The sequence below is a fragment of the Melanostigma gelatinosum genome, assembly GCF_949748355.1.
Source record: "Melanostigma gelatinosum genome assembly, chromosome: 4".
Classification (NCBI taxonomy): Eukaryota; Metazoa; Chordata; class Actinopteri; order Perciformes; family Zoarcidae; genus Melanostigma; species Melanostigma gelatinosum.
The window spans coordinates 29,749,126-29,772,424 of record NC_136637.1 but is presented as its reverse complement, the minus strand read 5'-3'; the positions used below and the strand labels follow the sequence as shown (position 1 = coordinate 29,772,424).

Here is a 23,299-nt window from a genome sequence, read left to right as displayed (position 1 = left end):
GTAACCAGAGGAGGGGGAGCACGGGCTGACGGGAATGGACCGCACGGGCTCGGGCTAGTCTGCACTGAAGGCCGACATATATCGAACGGTAATATCAGCGAGGGAAACGGAGAGGACTGGAACGGGCCGGCTGTTCGCGAAGGCCAGACCCCCTCCTCCTCCTGCTGCTCCTCCTGCTGCTCCTCCTGCAGCCTGGCCCCGGTTCGCCCTTCAGCGACGTCGCGGCGCGTCCCCGCTGTTCCCTTCAGCTGCTGCGCATCAGCAACACATGCAGGATGAGCCTTTGGGGGTGACAACCACGCAAACGCCCCCGTCGACCGAGGAGAAGGACAGCAACGAATCCGGGAAGCGACCGAACCGAACCGACAGCTCGTTCACTCCGGATTACAACCAGAGGACCGCGTTCACCGATTGCGCACGAGATCGTTTCTGCGCTGCGCAGTCCGTCCGTGACCTTCAGCCGCACAGCCGGAAAACACATCAGCAGTCAAGTCGGAACACCGAGTCCAGCCCCGCAGAGTCGCCCCCACCCCACGGACGCGTCAGTCACCTGCCGCAGAAGCTCCGCGGCTCTCCAGTGGAACCGGCCCAAGCCGATGCTGCGTCGCCATCGCCCACTTCTGTGAATCCAAACGCGATCCAAATGGACTCCCCCATCGCCCACCAAATACATATCGGCAATGGCAGCAGCGGCGGAACCGGCAACATGTTGTCCGGAAGTCTCAGCGCCGCTTTCCCGAACCTCCCCGCCCAGGAGATGCAGAGCGCCGGCTCGTCGCCCGGGTTCGGCACGCCGTGGTCCGTCCAGACCAGCTCCTCGCCCCCACCCGCACCCAACTCCATCACTCACCACCCCATCCACGCGAACGCCATCAACCAGATGCCCAACGCGGACCCCGACAACAGCTTCTATCCGGGCATCCCCTCCTCCATCAACCCGGCCTTCTTCCAGAGTTTTTCGCCGGTGTCGGCTAATCCGCGCGCCGGGATTAATGTACAGGGCTTCAACGGTCCCTTCTCGCCCCAGATGAACGCCCCCCAGCAGGCGCAGAGTCGCAGGTCCCCGGTCAGTCCCCAGATGCATCCCCAGCAGGGCGCCTTCCTGCAGCAGAGGAACAACTACAACCAACATCAGGTGAGCTGCTACAGGACACAAACAGCTTATTTTATTCATCCCACCATGGTCAGCATTCCCACCTTAAGATGTCCAACAACTGAGGCGGACACATTCTTCTTGACCTCTTCGAATCACGATGTCAGGGTGTGAGGACCACCAGGATGTCCTGAGGCAGGTTAGCACCGTGTGACACTGCAGAGATAGAAACGCCTCGAGATGTGTGTGTGCGCATTATCTTTGAAGGACAACTGGTATTTGTGTTTACTCATAATGTATTTGTCATGTTATCTGCATGGGCTGGAGTCACTATGCTCTGGAGGCAAAGGGAGAGAGGGTGAAGAGGTGGTGGGGGGGGGGGCATCACTGAATCCAGCTGTTCTCTGTGGAAGCTGTGGGATGCGGTCACATGGCTCATGCCCATCCCTGTCCTGTGGTCCAGTCAACACAAAGGCTGCCGGGGGTTTGGTGTCCTAAATGGATGCTCAGAGGTGTGTGTGTGTGTGTGTGTGTGTGTGTGTGTTAGTAGACAATTAGGGGACCCCGAGATAGTACCAGCATCAGGGGCCCGCATGAAGGTTCAGATTTCGATGTAGTTTTGGGGCCTAAGTGTTAGTACCCTTCGGGCCTCAGGTTTGTCATGTGACGCGCACATCCTGTGTGTGTGTGTGTGTGTGTGTGTGTGTGTGTGTGTGTGTGTGTGTGTGTGCTTTAAAGTAGCGCTGCAGCAACTAATAGATGAGTTGTGGACTATTAAATGAATCGTCAATGATCATCGATGAATCGCTCTGATTCCAGCTTCTTCAAAGTTGAATGTTTTCTGCTTTCCTTCCTCTCTGACAGTAGACACTGAATTTCTTTGACTTGTGGACAAAACAAGAGATTTGAAGACGTCTGGGCTTTTAGAAACACTGATCGTCATCTTTCACCTGTTGATAGAAAATAAGCGATAGTTGGCCCAATGTTGACGTGTTGCTGTTTCTCTGACCTTTGCATGAAGCAGATCAAAGAGTTGTTTTCGTATTATTATTTGTAATAAACAACAAGCAGTATACTCATGATATACAACTAAATAATAATATGGAAATAGTAGTTTTATCATTATTGAGTTGTTTATGAAAAACCGGGACATGTGCACACAGAGGACACGCAGACAAGAACATGAAGCAGTTACAACGTATGACGATGTGATGTCAATTGGAGAACAGATTGGATGAAGTAGGTTTGTATGAGAGGAAGTGATACGTATCCCTGTTGAGAGAGACAGATCACATCATGTGTTGAGAGAGAGAGAGAGAGAGAGAGAGAGAGAGAGAGAGAGAGAGAGAGAGAGAGAGAGAGAGAGAGAGAGAGAGAGAGAGAGAGAGAGAGAGAGAGAGAGAGAGAGAGAGAGAGAGAGAGAACTTAGTATTGGTCTTAAAGCCCTAACTCTTCTTATCTACAGGAGCAGATCAAGTCTTGGCTGACCGGGAGAAAAGAAAGGATAGAAAGACCGGATAGGATGAAGCGAGAGTAAAGCACAAAAAGATGCACAAGATGCACTTTTTTTTAACCCCCTCCATCTTTCTCCACACCTCTCTGTGTGCACAGCCCATGGTGAAGCAGTCTCCCTGGGGCAGTCACCAGGGGAACGGCTGGGGCTCCGGAGGGATGTCCTGGGGCCGGGACCACCGCAGAGGGAGCGGCTCGGGCGGCCCCGGCTCTGGCGGTCACCAGGTCTCGCCCCTGAAGAAGCCCTTCTCCAGCAACATCATCGCTCCGCCCAAGTTCCCACGCTCCGCCGGATCACTGGGGCCCAAGTCCTGGATTGAGGAGAACGTGTTTCGCACAGACAGCAACAGCAACACCTTGTTGTTGCCCCTGCAGGTGCGTTTTGGGTTTGCGTCGGTGGCTTTGGGGGATAATGGGATAATGAGTTTATTTGTTTTTTGCGCTACAGTTTGTGTGAGAAAGCCGTCGCTCTGAAGGTGGGAAATAAGCAGAAGCAGACCCATTCATTCCAATCAGAGATTGGACAAAGGGAAGTGTTGTGTGTGTGTGTGTGTGTGTGTGTGTGTGTGTGTGTGTGTGTGTGTGTGTGTGTGTGTGTGTGTGTGTGTGTGTGTGTGTGTGTGTGTGTGTGTGTGTGTCCCTTGAGAATTGTTTTTTATGAGCGGAGAAACTGAAAGAAAAGCGATTATTCCGGCGCACATGGCGGTGTGTTGTGGATTAGCATGGCGGGGCAGCGTGGTTTCATCAGGTGGGAGGAGCTTGAGCTGATTGAAGGTGTAACAGAGCGGGGGCTGCCATGTTGAAGGTGAGATCTATTTCAGACTGGTTTCCGCCCACCTGGGCTGTTCGTTGGTTGAAGCGGTCTGGTCGAGGAGATTTAGGATTCTTTTTGTCAACATTTGAATAAATAATATCTCAATCAGAAACGGTAATGGTACATTACAGTTGCTCTTGCATAAGTACAAAGAAATATAGGAAAAATGAATTCTCTACATATTGCTACAATATGGCTTATAACTGGATTACTCGTTAATTCACAATGCAACATTATCGACTGAACGACCACAGTATCAGTGTTTAATTCATCTTTCGTTCATCATTTCTTATTCTACTGTTTACAGTGTTGGTAGTTGGACTGAAATGAGGTTTTAATTCTCACATAAAAACAAGCTTGACGTAAAAGACTGATAAGAAAAACTGCACTGTCGTCTCTTTTTATTTAACCATTTAGAACAGGGGTCTCAAACTCCCGGCCCGCGGGCCGAATTCGGCCCGCCACATCATTTTATGTGGCCCGCGAATCCGCCAGCAAAAAAAAAAAGTTTTAAAAAAACAACTTTTTTTTATTTTTAAGTTCGACTAATAAAAAAAAAAATATATCCCCATAGTCGAAATTCTGAGATAGAAAGTCATAATTCTGAGATAGAAAGTCAAAATGATGAGACACAGTCACAGAAGCAGCTCTTTGGCTTACTGTACATTTCACATGGAAATGTATTGTGAGCACATTGAAGACTACTTTAAACTGTGAATGCAGAGAGTTATTGAACAATATGTTACGAGTAGTGACATTTACAACCGGCCCTTTGCGGGCGACCGTGATGCTGATGTGGTGCGGAGTGAAGATGAGTTTGAGAGCCCTGCTCTAGAACATGTTGAGATGGTGACCGGACCAAGAAGGCTGAAAAGTTGCACATATTTCAGACATGCAATGAAAAGAATAATACAGAATAAAAACACAAAGGTCCACACATCAACAAACACAGAGTTCAATACATAGCAGACACAAGCTCCATGGGCATCAACAACGGGTGTGCACTGAACGGTGTATTTCTTTATGGAGTGAGCGTGTATCACAGAGCAGTGTCTCGTGTGTCTCATGTCTCATGCAACTGTAAACGAAAGGAACGCGTCCGCTTCTATTTATATTAATTCATTTGAATGACTTGCTGAGAGAAAATGATTACATTTCTCTGACTCATTCAGACTGGAGTAATGACACCAGCTAAACAATGGTGTCACAGATGGTGTTAGTGGTGCCGTGAGCTCCAATTATTAGTGATGACAGTGCCAAGAAGAACAACGCTTCATATTCCAGGGAACAGGCCCGACGCCGCCGATTGTTCATTTCCATAAACGGTGTCAGATCCAGAATTCTTTACATTCCAAGACTTTTCCTTCATTCCTTCCTTCCTTCCTTCCTTCCTTCCGTCCTTCCTTCCTTCCTTCCTTCCTTCCTTCCTTCCTCTGCTGTGTCATGTTGTATCACACTGATGGAGTTGAGGGCCGGTCTGCTGTCAGTGACAGTCTTGTGTTTGTTGTAGAACCGCTTACTGGAAATATATATATATATATATATATATATATATATATATATATATATATATATATATATATATATATATATATATATATATATGGTAAAGAACGCTGTTCCTCTCATGGCTCCACGGTGACGAAGAACCGAAACACAGAGAAGTGAAGCGCGTCGGCTTTAGCGACAGCAGAACTGCATCCACACATTGGTTGATCAGGTCTCACGGCCGGTGCAGAGCACGCCTCCTTCATCCAGTCCTCCCATCGCTGCTTCACTAACGTGCAGCTTTGCTGGAAGCTGAATAACACCTGACGTGCAAGGACGAGTAGCGACTGTTGATGTGGAAGAGTTTTAATGGTGCGGTCTGAGTGAGGATGAGGAGTTTAAATCCATCAACACCTCTCTGAGGGTGACACATGGAGAGGAACCGATGTACAGATGGGCACTTTGTGGGTCAAGTATTCCTTTAAACAACGAGTATTTATTTACCTTCATTCAACCAGATCTCATGTACAAAGAGGAGCTGAACAAAGAGGCAGCAAGCTGACAGAAGATAACATCTCAAACATGAAATTACAGCCTCACAGTCCGGACAATGTATGAAAACAACGATGTTCCCGGAGAAACGGTTGCAGTGATCAGAGACTGTGAAGAGTTATTAAAGGAGGATGACGGAGCTCCAGGTACATGTGGGTTTCTGTTGGAGAGACTGAACAGTGAGCGGAGATGTGTTCTATAAATGAATGACACCAGTCACCATCAAAGCATGAAGACCTGACCTTTACCCTCCACTGTCGGATGATCTCGTCACCAGAATATTACCACAGCAGTCATTAAAGGAGAGCTATCTCACCGCCCGCTGGTGAGCTCATCATCTCTGCTCTGCGGCTGAATGCCACTCCTGCTTTTGGTTTCTCTCTGGAACAAGTCCAGAGGTCCCTGGACGACCCGTCCTACCGACCCCCTGAGGTGAATGAATACGGAAAGAATGTTAATCCAAGCGTGAGCTGCTCGCTCGCGTTCAGCCAAATACCAACACTTCAGAGGCTTCAAAGTTAATCAGCCGAGGAACAAAAGTGTGTCGGACGCGCAAAACCCAGACGTTGTGTTTAGTCACCTCTGACGCCGGACGATGTAAAAACATCTCACCTGTTGTTTTTCAGGAGCGCAGCAGAATGTACGACAGTCTGAACATGCACTCTCTGGAGAGCTCGCTGATCGACATCATGCGAGCCGAGCAGGATCCCATGAAAGGTGAGCTCGCCTTTTCCCTTTGCTGTGTGTGTGTGTGTGTGTGTGTGTGTGTGTGTGTGTGTGTGTGTGTGTGTGTGTGTGTGTGTGTGTGTGTGTGTGTGTGTGTGTGTGTGTGTGTGTGTGTGTGTGTGTGGGTGTGTGTGGGGGGGGGGGGAGTGACGGCCCGTCGCTAACAGAGCCGTGTTGTTTTTACCACTCTCCCCCGCTGAGTGCTTCATACTTCATACATTTACAGCCTTCAGCTCTGATCCGGCTGCTACTTGAGGAGGAGGAGGAGGAGGAGGAGGAGGAGGAGGAGGGATGTGATCGGTGAATATCTCTCATAGAGCGACATGAGGAGAGAAGGAGGAGGAGGAGAGGAGAGGATGAGGATGAGGAGGAGGGGAGGAGGGATGTGATAGGTGAATATCTCCCATCGAGCGGCGTGAGGAGAGGAGGAGGAGGAGGAGGAGAGGAGGATGAGGAGGAGGAGGAGGAGAGGAGGAGGAGGAGGAGAGGAGGAGGAGGGATGTGATCGGTGAATATCTCCCATCGAGCGGCGTGGTCCCTCTCCTCCCGGTGGACCACCGTTGGACCTTATTTGAAAAACAATATGTACGGTAGTCAACGGAGAGAGACAGAAATCTTATCGATCACATGATGTTCATCAATTTAAAAAGTAATTTAGCAAATCAAGAAAGTCTCATTTTGTCATAACACTTTTGAAGAAACTCCGTTATTATAAAGACTCTAAAGTGTCGTTAAGTGACGTCTCTCTACGATGTCGGAGTGTTTACAGGATGTCCTCACTCGTTCTGTCTCTTCCGGTCTGATGAAGACCACAGACTATAAGAAGTGGACGTGGTCATCGTGGCGTCACTCGTTGGTTTGTGGACTGATGTTTCGAAGCCTCGAATCCTTTGATTACGGCCGTCGCCATGTTGTTTTTGCAACCAGTGAACAGAAGTGACCATATATGGACTGAGGAGGAGTGATGTATAGACCTGTCAATCACTGTGTAGCCCCGCCCTCATGCTGTACTGAAGAAGACTTGAAACTAGAGAGTGAGACCATGAACTCATGTTTACAATGTTCACTGAGGGAATAAATCAATACGAGTCACTAGATGGTCACGAGAGAGAATGCAGCTTTATGACATGAAGCGTCGGCTTCACTCTTCAGAACCTGCACCTGACTCATGCTGGACTGAACGACTTCCTGCTGACGGTGTGTCAGCACACAGCAGTAGATGTGCTGCAGAGAGACGCTTCTCTCTCGGAGGCTCAGCTGCTGGACATCAGAGCAGCAGTGTCAAATGACTGCAGCGCTCTCACTCTCCTCTCATTCACAGCCTCACAGGTCGGCTACACTTTCACTTTACAAATATGACCCAGAGGAACACCGCCGGTGAAACCGAGCCGTGCACGCTGTCCTTATTCGTAGTCTCCATTAAGATCCGGACCAACCTGTGCCCTGCTCTGCTCGCTGGAGTACCTTGTTGTTCCTGCCTGAGCAGATGGAGAGGACATGGGCCAGTGTGCACAGCAGAGAGGGGGGGGGGGGATCCAGACTAATTTTAGATGCGATCAGACTTTCACACATTGTGTATGACAGCCAAGAGAGGGGGGGGGGGGGGCTTGTGAGGGTGTGCTCTGCCAATTATAGCACGGCCATGGGCCGTGTGCAGTATTCTGACTGGCAGTTCCAAAACACAGCACCTCATGAACCAGAAGAATACAGTGCTGCAGTGATGCTTTAAACACAATAGCACTTACTGGTGCTATTCAACATTTCAAGCTGCGGTGTCGAATTTAAACATCTCTGACTGTCAGACACATATCACGAGTGACAGAATTAATGGCTGAACACTGAAAGTCTAGATCGGGGGGGCCTAAGTGGACTGATGTCGAGTTTGGCGATTTCTCCGTCGCCATCTTGGATTACAGCCGTCGCCATGTTTTTTTCTGCAACCAATGAACCATATCTGGACTGAGGAGGAGTGACGTAGAGACGCCGTATACGTCTCTGGTAGAGACCTGTCAATCACAGTAGCCCCGCCCTAAAGCATCCCCTGCTTTATGGTCTGTGTGACTCTAAATGGACCATAATGTACTAAATGAACATCATGCTGTATTGAAGAAGACTTGAAACTAGAGATTGAGACATAAACTCATGTTTACAATGTTTACTGAGGGAATAAATCAAGAGAGAAGTAGAGTCATTTTCTATAGACTTCTATACAACCAGAGGAGGTTGCTTGTTTGCATTAACCGAGCACACTGCTGAGTGGAGACGTTTCCCGTCCTTAAAGCTGAAAAAGAAAATGATCTGAAAGACTCGATGGAAAAACGAAGGAAGTGTTTCACTCTGTTTTCCTCGTAATATTAACTCAAGGTGTCTTTGGGGATAAGAGCTTTGTTCCCGTTGCAGACATGTGAGGAAGGCTGTCGTAACACATTCACAGGGAACGTGTGTGTGTGTGTGTGTGTGTGTGTGTGTGTGTGTGTGTGTGTGTGTGTGTGTGTGTGTGTGTGTGTGTGTGTGTGTGTGTGTGTGTGTGTGTGTGTGTGTGTGTGTGTGTGTGTGTGTGTGTGTGTGTGTGTGTGTGTGTGTTCTCACTCCCATGTGTCCTCTCCATCTGCTCTGTGTCTCATCCCTGTATCTCTCTTTGTGTGTTTCCTTTTCTCCCGTCAGGCCGTGTGGGAGGCCCTAACCCCGGGGCTGACGGCCTTCTCGTGCTCAATGGTAATTATCTCTCGTCCAAACGTCCAAATGAGCAGATTTAATATGACCACCTTCATATAAACAGGAGGAAAACAATTACCAAAACACATAAGAAGTGGACGTAGTCGCCGTGACGTCACCTATTGTTTTGTCTTGTTTTTTTTCACATTGGCTTCAAGGTGTTGCCACCTGGTCCACTAAAGTAAAGTTAAAAACTATACCGAAACAAATTGAATAATTCATATCCAATAAATAAATATACAGATTTTAAAAAAGAACCCATAAAGAAATAAATTAAAATTCTTATAATTTTTCTTTAATATATATGTCATTTTTTGAATATTTCCAAATTTTTTATTTACTTATTTATTCTTCTATTTATTCGTCTTTATAATTCCACATTTTGTATTAATTTGTAATTCATTGACAGATTTATTTTTTACTATCCATATTTCACTGGCTGCCATTGTGAATCCATACTTAATGTACTCAGGGTCATATTTCTTGTACCGCTGCCGCTACGTCGGCTAGCTAACGACGGTGAAACACGTTTGTCTCTACGTGACCATGTGTTGTGGTTTTACTCGGTGGGTTTTCAAACCGAACTGGTCTTTGAAACTATGCATCTTTATTTGGCGTGTATGAAGAAATAGCTAGCTTTGTAAATTACCAAAAAGATATATATTTAAAATTTATTCTCACAATTTGTCTGTACCTCCGGTGCCCAGTAGATGGTGCTCTGATGCCCACCGGTGGGTAAGAATAGCTGCACCATGTGACATGTGGTGGGTCTGGTGTAGAGGAGGATGTCTACAGTCCATGGAAGGCCATCCGCCATCAGCATGTCTGTTACTGATCGTTGTATTTCATGTTCTGTTGCTTTACCAGCAGTGTTGCATTTTCAAACTCAGGTTCTACCACACCAATGCTCTGTGATGGAGTGATGAAGTGGTGAATATTCACCTGTAGAGTCTCTTAATGTGAGTGATGAAGTGGTGAATATTCACCTGTAGAGTCTTCTTAATGTGAGTGATGAAGTGGTGAATATTCACCTGTAGAGTCTTCTTAATGTGAGTGATGAAGTGGTGAAGTTTCACCTGTAGTCTTCTTAATGTGAGTGATGAAGTGGTGAATATTCACCTGTAGTCTTCTTGATGTGAGTGATGAAGTGGTGAATATTCACCTGTAGAGTCTCTTAATGTGAGTGATGAAGTGGTGAATATTCACCTGTAGAGTCTCTTAATGTGAGTGATGAAGTGGTGAATATTCACCTGTAGTCTCTTAATGTGAGTGATGAAGTGGTGAATATTCACCTGTAGAGTCTCTTAATGTGAGTGATGAAGTGGTGAATATTCACCTGTAGTCTCTTAATGTGAGTGATGAAGTGGTGACTATTCACCTGTAGAGTCTTCTTAATGTGAGTGATGAAGTGGTGAATATTCACCCGTAGAGTCTTCTTAATGTGAGTGATGAAGTGGTGAATATTCACCTGTAGAGTCTCTTAATGTGAGTGATGAAGTGGTGAATATTCACCTGTAGAGTCTTCTTAATGTGAGTGATGAAGTGGTGAAGTTTCACCTGTAGTCGTCTTAATGTGAGTGATGAAGTGGTGAATATTCACCTGTAGTCTTCTTGATGTGAGTGATGAAGTGGTGAATATTCACCTGTAGAGTCTCTTAATGTGAGTGATGAAGTGGTGAATATTCACCTGTAGAGTCTCTTAATGTGAGTGATGAAGTGGTGAATATTCACCTGTAGAGTATCTTAATGTGAGTGATGAAGTGGTGAATATTCACCTGTAGAGTCTTCTTAATGTGAGTGATGAAGTGGTGAATATTCACCTGTAGAGTCTTAATGTGAGAGATGAAGTGGTGAAGTTTCACCTGTAGTCTTCTTAATGTGAGTGATGAAGTGGTGAATATTCACCTGTAGTCTTCTTGATGTGAGTGATGAAGTGGTGAATATTCACCTGTAGAGTCTCTTAATGTGAGTGATGAAGTGGTGAATATTCACCTGTAGTCTCTTAATGTGAGTGATGAAGTGGTGAATATTCACCTGTAGTCTTCTTGATGTGAGTGATGAAGTGGTGAATATTCACCTGTGGAGTATTCTTAATGTGAGTGATAAAGTGGTGAATATTCACCTGTAGAGTCTTCTTAATGTGAGTGATGAAGTGGTGAATATTCACCTGTAGAGTCTCTTAATGTGAGTGATGAAGTGGTGAATATTCACCTGTAGAGTCTTCTTAATGTGAGTGATGAAGTGGTGAAGTTTCACCTGTAGTCTTCTTAATGTGAGTGATGAAGTGGTGAATATTCACCTGTAGAGTCTTCTTGATGTGAGTGATGAAGTGGTGAATATTCACCTGTAGAGTCTCTTAATGTGAGTGATGAAGTGGTGAATATTCACCTGTAGTCTCTTAATGTGAGTGATGAAGTGGTGAATATTCACCTGTAGTCTTCTTGATGTGAGTGATGAAGTGGTGAATATTCACCTGTGGAGTATTCTTAATGTGAGTGATGAAGTGGTGAATATTCACCTATAGAGTCTCTTAATGTGAGTGATGAAGTGGTGAATATTCACCTGTAGAGTCTTCTTAATGTGAGTGATGAAGTGGTGAATATTCACCTGTAGAGTCCTCTTAATGTGAGTGATGAAGTGGTGAATATTCACCTGTAGAGTCCTCTTAATGTGAGTGATGAAGTGGTGAATATTCACCTGTAGAGTCTCTAAATGTCTGCAATGTAACTAAACGTCTCTTTAAAGGACTCTGATGATAAATCTCCACTTCAGCAGCTCTTACATTCACCAAACTTCACTCGTTCATTCCTCTCTGTGTGCTGAAGGTTCACACATCACTCACACACGCATTTATACATTTATTAATACAACATGGAGAACATGGATGTTTTTCTGTCTGTTGACAGTATTGTCTGATTCATGGAGTGATATAAAGAGATATCATGAATGTTAAAACCTTTGACTCTAAAATGTCAACAACATGAAACGATCATTTTGAACCTGGTTTTATAAAATGTTCACATTTCTGCTCTGGAAATTAGCACAAATATATTTGCCTCCAGTGTCTTCAGGAGAAGATCAATGAGTTTTCACTGATGTAAGCTGAGTCCGTTCAGGTCACTTCTCTGTGTCCGTGACGGCTCATTTGTCTGAATTGATCGGCGGTTTGATGAAGAGAGTCGTGAGATGACTCTGCAGAGCTCACGTCTATCGTTTGAGAATGTGTGCACAGCTGAATCTTGTCCTCTGTACTTCTCTACATGCAGCCAGGAGCTATGGGAGACGTCGAGGTAAACCTTCTACAACTCGTCTGTATTGTTTCTCTTGTCGCTTGTTTCTCTTGTGTTGTGCTTTGAATGGAAACCAAACTGAGGCCTCCGGTCTGGAGTCACACCTCCAATTATCTTTCTGTTTTTAGATCCAGGAATATGAAGGCAAATCACTGTCAAAATCCGAGAGCTGACAAAGTTGACAAAACCTGTCGGACAAATGTAGAACATGCTGAGATGTGGTGGAGTAGAGTTTAGTGGTGGATTGAAAACCACCTCTATCAGAACTAGCGTCTGCGTCAGAGTGATATCCGGTTTATCCAAAGACCGGGATTGTAACCAATTAGATGTAGAGATCCACTGGAGACTGGGTCCGCCCACTTACTGTCAAAAAGAAAACTACTCGCGAGCGAGCAGGTTTAAGAGTGAATTCTGCTCGCGGAGTGACGTAAAAGCGCTCGTCAAAGTAAAATACGTGCGCGGATGTTTGATTTTCGCGTGCATGGATCTCATTTGTGCTCTGGGATTTTGACAGTGATTTGCCTTCAGACAGGAAGACATCGTTGTTGGTTTTTTGCAGCATTCTTATACAATCGTTACAATTCTGCTCGATACAATTATTGTTGGCTGTCACAAAATACAACAAAACCCCTTCATGGTTGTATTGTTTTAGTGTCCAGACATGCATGTTGGTTTGATCTGAAGCAGCTGTGACATGAATATTCATATGAATAAACTGTGTAAATTATATAAATGAGTTTTCATGTGAGATGAAATGTCACGGGATTAAAGTGTCACGATAAAATCTAAACGGACTTTCTGAGTATAAATTAAAAAACTTCTAATAAAACGAACCAGTTTAATAATTTCTTTAAATATTTCAGTTTAAATTTTATATCATTTTCCTTCCTGCTCAAAGCTGTCGAGAGGCTTCGTTTAAGGTTCATCTGGTTCTTTGTCCGTTAAATCAATTTGCACATTGATCTTTCTGTTATGACCTGTTACTTTAACCCTTTTATTCATCGAAAAACAGATGAAGTGTTTTCTGGTTCTGGTTCACACAACAGAAATATTGAAATATCACGAATGCAACAAATATTTTGGTGAGCATGTCTTGCTGTTTGCTGTCGCTCATGTCAGAAGGTGATGGCAACCAAAGGCCAAGAATTGTTCCCTGTTGTTTACTAAATGTTTGCCAGTGACAACAAATAATCACTTATTTATGTCTTTAACTCTGGAACACTTTGGGGCTCCACACTGCTCGGCGTTGTTATTAACAACGTTATTAACACCGTCGCCGTTGTATCCGTTGTTATTAACAACGTCTGTCCGCGTGCAGCCCGTCTGTCCGAACAGCCCGTCTGTCCACACGCAGCCTGTCTGTCCACACGCAGCCTGTCTGTCCACACGCAGCCTGTCTGTCCACACGCAGCCTGTCTGTCCACACGCAGCCTGTCTGTCCACATAGCCTGTCTGTCCACACGCAGCCTGTCTGTCCACATGCAGCCTGTCTGTCCACACAGCCTGTCTGTCCACACACAGCCTGTCTGTCCACACAGCCTGTCTGTCCACATAGCCTGTCTGTCCACACGCAGCCTGTCTGTCCACATGCAGCCTGTCTGTCCACACAGCCTGTCTGTCCACACACTGCTTCATCCGCCAGACCGAAAGAAGTCACAACCACTCTGCGTAAAACCTGGATGAAAAGCAGAACCTTTGTTCTATCCTTGGTCACGCTGATCTTTAGATGTGTGTTTGTGACATCTCTTGCAGTAGTCTTACCTGCCTTTCTCTTTCCCCTCCACCAGGCCGCTCCTCTCTCTTCCCCATCGACGACAATCTCCTCGACGAAGGCCACGGCAACCAGGGTGTCCCGGGAGTCCACGGCTCCCCCAACTGTTACCCCCACCAAAACGGGGATCGCAGCGAGCGCTTCTCCCGTAAGGTGTTCGTGGGGGGTCTGCCCCCCGACATCGACGAAGGTGAGGAGGACTTAGCCTTCTGTCTCTTTTTATTCTACAAACCCAGCTCTCTCGTTCTTCACCTCTTCTGATTTTCCTCTTCCTCTTCCTCTCAGACGAAATAACCTCAAGCTTCCGCCGCTTTGGTCACCTGGTGGTGGACTGGCCACACAAAGCGGAGAGCAAGTCCTACTTTCCACCGAAAGGTACTGACAACAGCGGCGAGCCTCCGTATTGAGCACATGGCTACTAAACGTTATTAAAGAGTGACTGATCGTGTCAGCGTCAGTGGGTTCTATCCCCCACAACATCAACACATGTGAGGTCAGTTGGGTAGGTGAATGGTTGTCTGTCTCAGTCTTGCCAGAGTCTGGATCCCTGTCCAGGGTGAACCCTGCCTTCGGCCCCCACGCAGCCCAGAATAGGCTAAGAGGTTACAGATAATGGATGGATGGAAACATACAACTAAAAGCAGTCGTTGCAACGACATGTGATGCTGACTAGTGGAGCAACGGATCACAGAAGTCACGGTTCAGATCGGATCAGCACAAAGAAACAAAGGAGCAAATATAACCTTTAGATCCATGATCAGGTTTCTTTGCCACCGATACCAATGATTGATCATTGATGATCCATATTAACAGACAAAGATCCCTTTGATGTTTGATTACAGCAGCTGGTCTACAAGGATCCACAATATAATACAAATACTAAATGTTAACCTTTTAATAATTTATAGGGTTTTTTTTCTTCATAAAAACACACAATTGAAATGATAAATAAATATAAGATTGTATTTTTATTGACTGAAACTAATCTCTTTATTATTAGTTATATGTTATTATAGTTATATAGTTATTATTAGTTATAAGTATAATAATGAGCTTAGAGCTCGTGTTAGGAAGTTAAACAGCTCACAATTCATCCCTAATATCTATTTTATATTCATGTGAAAACATCTTCAAACTACTGGATTTATTCAAGTTTATCACAAAAATACATTTTACAGATGACATGTGAACACATCATGATAACGTTATAATGTACCTTCAGCCAGTACTCATGTTCACTGAGCAGAGCCTGAAGGCATCATAATGTAACTGTAGTGAACCTCCTGTTGGTTAGCTGTTAGCGGTGCTGCTAACGTTACTAGCTCTCCTCCTGTTGGTTAGCTGTTAGCGGTGCTGCTAACGTTACTAGCTCTCCTCCTGTTGGTTAGCCGTTAGCGGTGCTGCTAACGTTACTAGCTCTCCTCCTGTTGGTTAGCCGTTAGCGGTGCTGCTAACGTTACTAGCTCTCCTCCTGTTGGTTAGCCGTTAGCGGTGCTGCTAACGTTACTAGCTCTCCTCCTGTTGGTTAGCTGTTAGCGGTGCTGCTAACGTTACTAGCTCTGCTCCTGTTGGTTAGCTGTTAGTGGTGCTGCTAACGTTACTAGCTCTCCTCCTGTTGGTTAGCCGTTAGCGGTGCTGCTAACGTTACTAGCTCTCCTCCTGTTGGTTAGCCGTTAGCGGTGCTGCTAACGTTACTAGCTCTCCTCCTGTTGGTTAGCCGTTAGCGGTGCTGCTAACGTTACTAGCTCTCCTCCTGTTGGTTAGCCGTTAGTGGTGCTGCTAACGTTACTAGCTCTCCTCCTGTTGGTTAGCTGTTAGCGGTGCTGCTAACGTTACTAGCTCTCCTCCTGTTGGTTAGCCGTTAGTGGTGCTGCTAACGTTACTAGCTCTCCTCCTGTTGGTTAGCCGTTAGCGGTGCTGCTAACGTTACTAGCTCTCCTCCTGTTGGTTAGCCGTTAGCGGTGCTGCTAACGTTACTAGCTCTCCTCCTGTTGGTTAGCTGTTAGCGGTGCTGCTAACGTTACTAGCTCTCCTCCTGTTGGTTAGCCGTTAGCGGTGCTGCTAACGTTACTTGCTCTCCTCCTGTTGGTTAGCCGTTAGCGGTGCTGCTAACGTTACTAGCTCTCCTCCTGTTGGTTAGCCGTTAGCGGTGCTGCTAACGTTACTAGCTCTCCTCCTGTTGGTTAGCTGTTAGTGGTGCTGCTAACGTTACTAGCTCTCCTCCTGTTGGTTTAAACACTGATTGGTTGAAACATGATCAGAGACTAGAAACACATGTTCTCCTGAGTATTGGAGGAGAACGATCATCACTAGCGCTAGCTATGTGTATCGCCTCCATACACGTCTCCTGCGTCCAGATCAGCAAATAGCAAAATTCAATTCCAGTAGCCTGTTTCAACCAGTAGAGGGCAGTCACTATGTATATTAATGTATAATTGAGATAATAAAGGATAATCCTTTATTAGTCACAGTGGGGAAGACATTAGTGGAAAACAATACAAGAAAACAAAACGAGTACAATTAATCATCAAACAGTAAAGGTATAATAAATAAGTAAACACAATATTATCAGATTGAGCAGTTGGATATACATTATTGTACATATGAGGTAAGAAATATAAAGTATTTTAGAAAGTATTTCTAAAATACACTACTAAATACACATACGTTGGTTTCGTTACTCTTTAGTGTTGAGCTTGGATGCCGTGAGACTGATGAAGAAGGGATCATTTGTCACACATTTTTTATTTGTGTGTGTTAAATGCACACACTGACGCTGTGTGTGTGTGTGTGTGTGTGTGTGTGTGTGTGTGTGTGTGCCTTTGTTCCCTAGGTTACGCGTTCCTGCTGTTCCAGGAGGAGAGCTCGGTGCAGGCTCTGATTGAAGCCTGCATGGAGGAGGATGGGAAGCTCTACCTGTGTGTCTCCAGTCCCACCATCAAAGACAAACCCGTGAGTCCAGCAGCAGCTCACACTGAACACACACACAGCTGTTGTTTGTTTAGTTTCTCTTAATTAAATACAGAGAGAGTGTTTTGAAGGTAAATTTGACTTTGTCCCCAAGGTGCAAATTCGACCGTGGAACCTGAGCGACAGTGACTTTGTGATGGACGGATCTCAGCCCCTCGATCCCCGCAAGACCATCTTTGTGGGAGGCGTCCCTCGGCCCCTGAGAGCAAGTAAATACTAATATAATGAATATATTTTATGTTAAAATAACTGTGGAATGATGGGGTTAGTCGAACATTGCAAAGTGAATTGATGTCGTTCCTTAACTAAATAAAACAACTTTAATCTCAGAAATTCTCTTATTTCCCCCCCCCTCACCTGAATGCACCGTTTGACAACAAAAGAAAAGAACAAAGAGCGAGATGTTAGATGCAATAAAATAATACGAACACTTTACTTTCTCACTCATTTCTCTGCTGAAGTCTGACCTTACAGGTTTATTAATGTACTCCGTCCTCTTGGTCCAAATCTGGAACAAAAATAAATCTCTCCAGATGTTTTGAACATGACAGCTTGTGCAGACATCAATACATATCAACAGATCATCTGAGCTCTTCAAATCCCATCTGCAACACGAGTGTGACAGCGTTTCCCTCCTCTGACTAGTTGAGCTGGCCATGATTATGGACCGTCTCTACGGCGGAGTCTGCTACGCGGGCATCGACACCGATCCGGAGCTCAAGTACCCGAAGGGGGCGGGGCGAGTGGCCTTCTCCAATCAGCAGAGTTACATCGCCGCCATCAGCGCCAGATTCGTCCAGCTGCAGCACGGAGACATCGACAAGCGGGTACGGCCTCCCCTTCAGGAACAATGATCCCTATCATTCTCAGAAGGACTCAGTCAGTGTGTGTGTGTGTGTGTGTGTGTGTGTGTGTGTGTGTGTGTGTGTGTGTGTGTGTGTGTGTGTGTGTGTGTGTGTGTGTGTGTGTGTGTGTGTGTGTGTGTGTGTGTGTGTGTGTGTGGCTGTGGCGAATGAAAGCTTATTTGGGTTGATTGAATTAGCTTCCTTCCCAATCTCGGCTGCTGTGAGCCCGTAGACTGTTTATCAGTTGGACATGCTCATGGCTCATGGCGACGTCATTCAATAGTTTGTGGATGTTGTGAAGCCTTGAGTTCAGCGTGTTGGCCGTCAACATCTTGTTTTTTTGCAACCAGTAAACAACAGTGACCATATGTGGACTGAGGAGGAGTGACGTAGAGACGCCGTATACGTCTCTGGTAGAGACCTGTCAATCACTGTGTAGCCCCGCCCTAAAGCATCCCCTGCTTTATGGTCTGTGTGACTCTAAATGGACCATAATGTACTAAATGAACATCATGCTGTATTGAAGAAGACTTGAAACTAGAGATTGAGACATAAACTCATGTTTACAATGTTTACTGAGGGAATAAATCAAGAGAGAAGTAGAGTCATTTTCTCATAGACTTCTATACAACCAGAGGAGTCGCCCCCTGGTGGACACTAGAGAGAATGCAGCTTTATGACATGAAGCATCGGCTTCACTTTTCAAACCCGGAGGCTGCCGCCTGTACATCATAAACACATCCATTTTATTTGTTACTGTTGGTATTTATGTCTTTCCTTGAACATGTGTGTGTGTGTGTGTGTGTGTGTGTGTGTGTGTGTATGTGTGTGTGTGTGTATGTGTGTGTGCGTGCATGCATGTCACAGGTGGAGGTGAAGCCCTACGTCCTGGACGATCAGCTGTGCGATGAGTGTCAGGGCGCCCGCTGTGGAGGCAAATTCGCCCCCTTTTTCTGCGCCAACGTCACCTGTCTGCAGTACTACTGCGAATTCTGCTGGGCCAACATCCACTCCCGCGCCGGGCGAGAGTTCCACAAGCCGCTGGTCAAAGAGGGAGCGGACCGCCCGCGCCAGATCCACTTCCGCTGGAACTAAAGACGCCGCCGCGGCGGCCACGGCGACACAGTCAGAGGGGAAGGGAAGTGAAACCCTGGCTCACGGGAGAGAGAGCTCTGCCTCCCCCTAATCTATCAGTATAATCCAGTACGTAACACTATACAGTATATGCTATATATATATATATCTATATCTATATATCTTTTGTAGCAGCCAAACACCACAAGCCTCAGTTTTTCACCAAAACTCCCCTCACATCTCAGGCTCTGACAACTCTACAACTCTTTTGTGGTACTTTCATCTTTTCTAAGAGGAGATTTTAAAAAAAGGAAGAAAAAGAGAGCGATTGATTTTTGTAGGTTTTTTATTGTTATTATTATTATTTTTGTATGTGAGATTTAAAGTAGATATGGGAATGTTCTTTTTGCATGGGGGGCAGCTTGTTTGTTTGTCTGCTGCTATAGCCCCCCCCCCCCCCCCCCCCCCCAGCAGTGCGTGTGTTTCGTGCACACACTTGTTTCTTGGGGGGAAAGCTAAAATAAACCTTGATTCTCTCGTGTTGACGCCCCGGGTCATTAACCAAAGCTAGCAACAAAATAATGATGGGAAGCATCAAATTGACAAATTTTTCTGCCGCAAAACAAACGGTTGTTTTTTTATCTTTCTTCTCAGAGAGTTTTATTACAAACTGAAATATGTCTGCGCTCACACTGACCCACAGAGTGACTCCTGAAAATCTGGTTTCCGCTGTTCAACGTTTATACTCAACAAGCTATTTTAGAAGCTTTGCTGCTATATATACATATATATAAATATATACATATATATATTTTTATATATATATATATATATATATATATATATATATATATACATATATGTATATATTGATATAGGAATAGATGTGTAGGTATTATATTTAATGCCGTGTATAAACCAGAATCACGTCAACTGAAATGCAGTCCGCACTCAGCCACTGACGGCCCACCCGCGCCATGGAAAGTGCATGTTATGACGATAGTAGCTACACAAATAGCATGCAGGATAGAATTTAAAAAACAAACCACTGAAATCATAATTAAAGACAAAAAGTAGCATGAACATCTGTTACAGATGCCGAAGAGTGAAAAAAAATCGGTTTTGAAAGAAAGAACATATTTAAACTTGCATGCGTTGATGTTTGTCTGTTGTTTGGTCCGTTTACATACTTAACGATACAAAGAGTGACATTGGTTCTACTGTCGTGGACGCCGGCGTTTGGTGACGCGGTGGCTTGTACGGCAGAAGAAAAAAACAAAAAACAAAAAAAGCAGAGTGGTGTTCAGTGGTTTGTGTCTTTGTCGTCCTCCGTGCTGTGCGACTGGTTTCTCTTTAATGTAGATGGAGGCGCTAGTTTAGTTACCTGGAGGAGAATCAAAAGCCCTTTGTGTGTGTTTCCAACGGTCCGTCTGATCGAGCAAAAAAAGCAAGCAGACTTAACTGGGAGAAGCATCACGAGAACATCTCTCAACTACATGTTTTGTGTAGTATAGTGTCGTGTATAACTCCACGAAAGCTAAAGTATGTCCTCTGCGACGCTCTAAAGATGGAACTCTCCTCTCCTCGGTGGTCTCGTTTGAGTTCCACCCTTGAATCGCTCTTAAGTAAAACAGATCCCTGATCTCGGGGCAATCTTTGTGTGAGGACGGTGGGCCCAGCCGTCCCTTCGGTACTGTACAAGTGTGTCGTCGTGGTTTTTTATTCGTGCTCCACGCTCCTCCTTATCGGTGTCCAGGCGTCAAGTGTGTGCTGTTACGAAACCCGAATGAAACTGAGACTCTATTACTTTTTATTTAGTTTGTGTCAACGACTTACCCATCACTGGCCCTTCAATATTTTCTTTTTTTTTTAAAGTAATATATATATATTATGCACTACTTTTCTATAGCCCCACTTTATTTCTTATCCACCCTCCTTCAGTGATTTTAAGCGCAGACGTGGATTCTCTGAAACCTCCACTTCCGACAGAAGATTTAGCAAATGTTTTTATTTTTTCATGGTTACTTATTGAAGATGTAGCGTGAAGCAGTGGTCTTAAGTTATCTATGTTCTGTATGAGTAGAGCAGGAATCCAATATTTTCTAATATATTCTAATGTAGTCTGGATGTTGTGAGGACCGGGGGGGGGGGGGGGGGGGCGTGATCGAGGGGAAAGTTAAAGAGTACCTAAACCCCCAAACCACGACTATAAACCAATGTATATGTGTTTTTAGGAGTGTTGTTGATGGATTTGGGTCCAAAGTATTTGAATTCTATATAATATTCATGTTTACCGCCCTCCACTGGTTGAAACCTGGATATTGCAATCACATTTTGTTGTATATGGCTTTTGGTTACCCTTTCAATTAGCCTGTGAATCGCTCAAGCTAATCTCTAACTTTATGCCTTAATATAATTTAAACAGGCGCGTTATATAAAAATGCATCCTCCATACAGTCGTCATGAACGGGGATATTAGCTGTAGAGCTATTTATAACCACATGTTTATTGCTGCTGCAAAGTTGGGCATTTTAACAGGTCGATGGTGATTGACTCGCTCTTTGGAGCCTCAAGTGGCCGTTTGAGAAACTGCAGCTTTTGGCACTTCCACGTGAGCTTCATTTGTCAGCAGCGGAGGTTTGCTGCTTGGCTTATTGCTAGCATATACATAGCTAGCGCTAATGCTAATTACTAGCATACTCATATCCCATGTAAACTCAAATGCACAAATATGAGTTTATACTGTATTTTGTAACCGTAACAGACCCTTTAAGCAATCTTACATGACCATAATCATAACAATAGCCAGCATGCTAGCAATTAGCATAAGCTAATTGAAAGGGTAACGGCTACCATGAATGACAATTTAAAAACCAGTAAAGTTTGGCTAAATGTTAATGTATGGTGTGGTGCTTTATATGTTCTGTAACTGTAGCATTAATGCACGCTGGAATTAGCAAGCTAGCTAGCTAACTAGCCAGCTGCTAAATGAGTAAAATGTAACAACTTAATGCTTCTTGTCACAGCGTAGACATCGCTGTCTCCAGATAAAGAGAGAGACGGTTTGATAGACGATGAGACGCGACTAAACTCTGGGTTTAGTTACTCTTTAAAGAACAGCCCCCCCCCCCCATGTGGCTTTAGTTCTCATGAACATGTCTGAATATCGTCACCTGTAACACTTGACTCGTGCTGTTTTTGTGAGGTTCTATTTTCTATGTTTAACACTGTTACTTTGTTCTGTATGTGTCTTTGTTTTTGTAAAAAATCTTATTTATTTCACTATTTTTATAGACAAAAAAACCCTATTTGATTTTGATTGTATTTTTCTATTTAAATAGGACAATTATACAATTTACCCCGCCCCCCCCCCCCTTGCCCCCTCTTTGCTAATTATGTCCAGAAGTTCTGTTCAAGGACAAAGAATCACGACATTAGTAACAACAACATCAACGTTTTTGATATATACAGTTGACTCTTGTTTTGATACTCATTTTCATTTGAAGGAAGGAAACATGAAGGTTTTATCATTTTCTTGGAAGACACTTGAGATTCTGCCCTGTTGCATCGAGGCCCCGGCTGCCTGTCCTCGTAGATGCTCTGAAACTTGAAAATAACACATTTTGAAAGGCTGACTAACCTCGAATCTGTGTTGTGATGTGCAATACTGTTTCTAATGTTTGTATAAAAAGTAAGAACTACAGTGTAAACCTTTTTAATGCAGATTTATTTTTTTCATTGCATATTTTGCAGATTTCTGATCCAGTGTCATTTTTTACTGTCAGAAAAAATAAAACCCCGTTTTTTCATTGCAACTATTTTTAAATCCAGATATCTTTGTACTGATGTAAATGATTGTAGTTATTTTGGATAGTGTTTTGCTAACAAAAGGAGAGACTTTTTCATGCATATTTCTATTTTCATTTCATCTTGTTTTATCCCATCTTGTTTTATTGTAGCAGAGTTCTTGGAATCATTTTTTTCATATTTAAATGTCATTGGTATCATTTTGTATTTTTATGTGGGAATTCACTATATATAAAAAAAAACAAGATGCTAATTGCTCAGATATTATTTTGAGTTTTAATTATTTTTAAAGCTGAATATTTGTAATTCTATTGTCAAAGTGACTAATTTCTAAATCAGAGTTTGTGTATAGATTCACAAAAGTGGTTTATGAGGTGTTTGGATTGTAATTATTACTGAATGGTTCTTTGATATGCAAAATGGATATCATTTTTATTTTTGTTGGTTTTGTATTTAAATGGGGGTGTTGATTACAACCTTTGTTTTTCTTTCACTTCCTGAATAAAGACCCATTCTGTTTGGACACAACATGGCTGCTGCTGCTGCATGAGTGTAGACGGAAACAGGAGACCGTGATGATGTCGTTTTACATCACAGAGAGGTTGTTATGATAATCTACCAAACAAAAGATAAATATTTCAT

General features: G+C 44.3%; 1 protein-coding gene across 3 annotated transcripts; it reads left to right on the top strand.

Moving 5' to 3' along the window:
- Positions 1-268: 268 nt before the first annotated feature.
- On the top strand, positions 269-19,149 carry cpeb2 (cytoplasmic polyadenylation element binding protein 2; the record flags this gene model as incomplete). 3 transcript variants are annotated; one of them, XM_079266999.1, is made up of 11 exons in its annotated part: positions 269-1,135; positions 2,705-2,980; positions 6,086-6,176; positions 8,850-8,900; positions 12,167-12,190; positions 13,978-14,151; positions 14,247-14,336; positions 16,795-16,913; positions 17,026-17,140; positions 17,577-17,758; positions 18,644-19,149. In XM_079266999.1, 11 exons carry the CDS (start codon positions 269-271, stop codon positions 18,869-18,871), a joined length of 2,217 nt encoding a protein of 738 aa, XP_079123125.1. In that variant the 3' UTR covers positions 18,872-19,149. The 3 variants fall into 3 exon arrangements, with proteins under 3 accessions (XP_079123125.1, XP_079123126.1, XP_079123127.1); XM_079267000.1 differs by lacking the exon at positions 12,167-12,190; XM_079267001.1 differs by lacking the exons at positions 269-1,135; positions 2,705-2,980 and adding an exon at positions 5,879-5,891.
- Between the last annotated feature and the right edge of the window lie 4,150 nt (positions 19,150-23,299).